At 43.1% G+C, this 5150-nt stretch overlaps 1 protein-coding gene across 1 annotated transcript; it reads left to right on the top strand.

Moving 5' to 3' along the window:
• Positions 1 to 276: 276 nt before the first annotated feature.
• Positions 277 to 2752, top strand: LOC310746663 (olfactory receptor 6N2-like). Its single transcript, XM_083580644.1, has one exon. The coding sequence runs from the start codon at positions 1163 to 1165 to the stop codon at positions 2111 to 2113; it is 951 nt and encodes a 316-aa protein (XP_083436770.1). The 5' UTR covers positions 277 to 1162; the 3' UTR covers positions 2114 to 2752.
• Positions 2753 to 5150: the final 2398 nt, after the last annotated feature.

Genomic DNA, 5150 nt, shown 5'->3' with positions numbered 1-5150 from the left:
GCCATTGGAGCATCTACTGCTTGGAACATTAAACATCAGAGAGGCAGCATCACTGTTGTTTTCTTGGCACCTGCCAAAGATGTTCTTCTTTCAACAAGTCTTCTAAATTAAGGTATTTGTCAATGTTGGTATTGGATATAATTGGTATGTTATGTTGTTGGTATGTTATGTATTGGATATAATTGGTATGTTGCTGTTTTAAATTTTCAACTTACCTAATTATCTATCTATATATCCACACGCACCATATTTTATATTTACATTATTTTATGTATGTTTTTATTACATTGTAAATCGCTTTGAGATGCCTCATGGGATGCAATTCATGGGTGAGACGTTATTATTATTATTACCATTATTATTATTATATCTTCTAAAAGCGTTGAGGAAATAATTCATCTGGCCTCCAGTCTCTGCTTCTTAATCTTGACTGTTTGAGAACTGGCTGTGGTTTGTTAGAGGTGGAAAGAAAGACAAGCTGTATACACTCAGAGGCACTGTCATCACTCCCCAGATGCTATAGAGTCCTGGCATGGAAAGCAGAGTAAACACACAGCTCCCTTTGAAGAAAAGAGATGAACCCATTTCAGTCCCAGGTACCATGTGCAATTTCTACTTTCCTGTCTCTTGTGATTGGTGGGAGCTGGCCAGCTGCACCCCATCCTATTCTTGTGCACTACGTTTGCCTTCAGTGACTGTGCCCGTCACTTTCAGCAGGGAGGGAGCACAGCAGTGCACAGCCTTTATTAACCATCACTTCTAATACTAGGACACTGGTGGCACTGCAGTCTAAACCACTGAGCCTCTTGGTTTAGTCCTGCTGGCCACATGACCTGGAAAGCACCAAGTAAAAGAAATGTTCCTTTTCCCCTCCCACCCCTAACCCACTGTTTTTTCCAATCATATCTGAGAATGGAAGTATGTGGTTTTATGTAATTGACACACAGATTCCCCAATAAATTCTGGAGCTTTTGTTAAAAAGATTGAACTGTACTATACTATTTGTGTGGTCATAATAATCCTTGCAAACTTCAGGGAATGGTATCTTTCAAGTTACAGGGAAATGCTGTGAAAGTCTGAGGCAGACATGAACTCCATGACCTTCTATTCGCCAGCCTCTCATCTTCATAGATTTTATTTCCTATTCTAGATTAGCCTACCTATGATGCAGGTCGAAGCTATCAATGGCACTTCAGTGTCTGAGTTTGAGCTTGATGGGTTCTTCAACTTGGGCGACTACGGCATACTCCTCTTTGCCATCTTCTTGGTGACCTACCTGCTCATCCTCAGTGCCAATGCTCTTATCTTAAGCCTCATCTCTGCCACTCCTCGTCTTCACGTCCCCATGTATTTCTTCATTGCTGTGTTGGCCACCTTGGAGGTGTTCTATACTACCATTACCATGCCCAGGGTGCTGGTGGACCTTCTGAGGAGCAAGAAGTCCATTTCCTTCAGGAGCTGCCTTCTGCAAATCTATTTCTTCCACAGTGTGGGTATCTCAGAGGCCTGCTTGCTTGCAGTGATGGCTTACGACCGGTACTTAGCCATCTGTGCCCCGTTAAACTATATGACCAAGATGACCCCCCAACTTTGCATTCAGCTTGTGCTGGGATGCTGTGTGTGTGGTTTTGCATGTCCTTTGCCGGAGATTGTTCTGACTTCCAGGTTGCCCTTCTGTGGGCCTAGTCATATAGATCATATATTCTGTGACTTCCCCCAGGTGATCAGTCTTGCTTGCACAGACATATCGACCAGCATCATGTTGGATTTTGCCCTCCACACCATCGCCATCCTGGCCCTCATCTTTCTCATCCTCCTCTCATACATGAAGATACTGAAAGTCATTGTTAAGATCAATAGCTCGGAGGGGCGCCAGAAGGCTTTTTCCACCTGTGCCTCCCACCTCATTGTGGTCTTTACTTTTTTTGGAACGACTGGCTTCATGTACATGCACTTGACATGGATGGGATCGGGACGTTATGACAAGATTGTTGCAGTCATCTACGCCTTTTTTATCCCTCTCTTCAACCCCATCATCTATTCTCTGAGAAACAAAGAAATCAGAGATGTGATCAGAAAGACTGTTGGGTTCCCATGTGCCAGCAACATATGAGGTGGTTTCTGAACTTCTTGGGACACCAGGAAGTCATTCCACGATCAAAAGTCCTGCTCCCCCAGCGATTGATTATGATTTTTGAAAAGAAAAGAAAAAAGATGAACGTCTAACAAAATATATTTCCACAGTTTCACTTGTAAAGAAAAGGGAAATCGATTCAAATAAGAAGAAACAGAATTCAAACTTTCTTATCTCCCTTTGGAGTTTTACATTTAATGTGTATGTAATATTTAGATTTACATATGCATACATTTGCGATCATCAGCATTTCATGTTGCACCTCAGCATGCATGATCTACGATTGTGAAGCTCTTAATACTAGATTGTACCAATTTAAATGTAGCACCATTCCTACAAAGAAACATGGCTTTCTATGACAGTGTATGCATTAGTAACTTAAACTGCAGTCTGGTTGCAGGGGGTTGCGCCTCAAAATGCAGCATTTCATAAGGGAAGCATTAATACGCTATTAGTCAGAAGACAGTGTGCTGTTAGTACACTACACATAGTGTGTATACAAGCAGAAACAAATCTGACACTAAAGAATTTGTGCTGATGTGAACAGTGGCGTAGCGTGGGTTGTCAGCACCCGGGGCAAGGCAAGTAATTTGTGCCCCCTAACCCTGAGTGAGCCAGGTAGGGCAGAGAGCTGCGAGTGTGAGCGCCCCCAGATGTTGCGCCAGGAGCGGCCGGCCCCCCCTGCACCCCCACGCTACGCCACTGGATGTGAACACCTGGAGGGGAGGGAGTTGTGAAATGGGACTTCACTGTGCTCTAAAGTGGTAATTTGTGCACACCCTAAATCTAGAAACTGACCACATGACTGCAACCTCAAGCCTATATTTTACTTCTTTGTTTGTCCTCACTCCCCACCCCGTGACTTGCTTTGTATGATATCTTGCTTGATGAAGAGTTCTGCAGCACTCCAAAGCCTGCAACTCTTTAGTGGCATGTTGCTTGCCCCTAATGAAGGTATTGCCCGATTGAGGACGTTAAAGGAAAAGGTGCTGTTTTGTTTTTAAATCCATATGCACTCAAAAGCATATACATATATATGCATGCTCACACCCTGGAGTTAGCAGATAAGAAATAAACACTAGATCAGGGGCTCCCAAACCTTTTTGGGCCACAGCCCCCTTGGTTCCATAAACTCATCCCCAGTGCCTTCTAATCTATAAAAAGCATTATTCAGAATAGCAGTCTGCACCACCCACTAAGGAAGATAATAACACAATAAAATTCAAAACGGTAACCATTAATTTCAGTGGTAAAGATGAATGTATTGCCAAAGATGTTGTTCTTATTTCAAGCCATACCAATTATTGATAATGTTAAGTGTTTTAAAGAATGGCAGAAAGCATTGTCTCAATTTATCTGGCAGGGGAAAAAACCCAGAATTAAATAGGTTACTAACAGATACTAAAGAAAGAGGGGGATTCTCCCTGCCAGACCTGAAGATATATTTTGAAGCTGCAGCTTTCTGCTGGATAAAGGAATGGATTCAATTAGACAATGTTGATGTGCTGGATCTGGAGGGATTTGACAATGTATTTGGTTGGCATGCATATCTACAGTACAACAAGATAAAGGCCCACAAAGTTTTTAAAAATCATGTAATTAAAAAATCTCTGTATAATGTTTGGATAAGATATAAAGATCTCTTAGAAAGGAAATGTGGCTTTCACCAATGGAAGCTAAGGCCCAGAAAAAACTAAATATGGAGACTAAATGGTTGAAATATGCTGATTTATTGTTGGAAGATAATGAAGGATTTAAATTTAAACCAAGGAGGAGACAGGGGACTCCCCTGAGAAGGAGGCTAGTTCACCAACACAGGAGCCAGATATATGGAGAAACGTGACTCAAAGAAGTAGGAGGCCCAGGGTTCGCTCTGATTGTTTAGAAATACACAATCGCTTTGAGGTCCTCTCCCCTAGCATGGAAGACGAAGAGCAGACTCCATTTGAGGATCTCTCCCTCATTACAGTCGATCAGGTATATGAAGACGAGCAGCAAAGTCAGCCCTCAGGGAATGTGCAGGCGACCTTGGAACGGACAGCTCACGGAAGAACCCCGACCAGACCTAAGAGGAGGCGTGTAGTGGTGATAGGGGATTCCCTACTGAGGGGAACAGAAGCAGTTATCTGTGGGCCTGACAAGATGTCTCGGGAAGTGTGCTGTCTCCCCGGGGCTAAGATCCAAGATGTAACTGAACGACTGCAAGGAATCATAAAACCCACTGACAAATACCCCTTCCTCTTGGTTCATGTGGGAACCAATGACACTGCAAGCAATAGCTTCCAGAAGATCAAAAGAGATTACGAGGCTCTGGGCAGGAAATTGAAGCAATTAAATGCACAAATTGTCATCTCATCTGTCCTCCCAGTTGAACGACGTGGCCCAGGGAGAGAGGGAAAAATAGTGGAAGTGAACAACTGGCTTCGCAAATGGTGTAAACAGGAACGGTTTGGATTCTTAGATCACGGAATGCAGTTTCTTGAAGATGGACTTCTGGCAAGCGATGGGCTGCACCTCACAACGGTTGGGAGGAATGTTTTTGCAAAAAATCTCAGAAACCTCATCAGGAGGGCTTTAAACTGACTAATGTGGGGGAGGGAGACAGTGGTCCTGAAGGTAGGAGTCTATCAATTGATGAAGATGATCATCCAAATGTCATAGACCAAATGGAGCAAACAGCACGCAGACCTAGTGGTGGGAGGAAAAAATTCTTAAATAAGAGACACGGGGGAATGATTAATGGACTTCAATGTCTGTACACTAATGCACAAAGCATGGGAAATAAACAAGATGAGCTTGAGCTCTTGGTGCAGCAAACTAAATATGACATAATAGGAATCACTGAAACCTGGTGGGATAAGTCCCACGATTGGAATGTAATAATGGAGGGATACAATCTATTTCAGAGAAACAGACCAGACAAGAAAGGAGGAGGAGTGGCGTTATATGTCAGGGATGTGTATACCTGTGAAGAGATCCAAGATTTAGAACCTCAAAGCCAAAGTGAGAGCATTTG

Source organism: Podarcis filfolensis (genome assembly GCF_964270895.1).
Source record: "Podarcis filfolensis genome assembly, chromosome: 13".
NCBI classification, from domain to species: domain Eukaryota; kingdom Metazoa; phylum Chordata; class Lepidosauria; order Squamata; family Lacertidae; genus Podarcis; species Podarcis filfolensis.
This window is presented reverse-complemented; position numbering and strand designations above follow the sequence as displayed.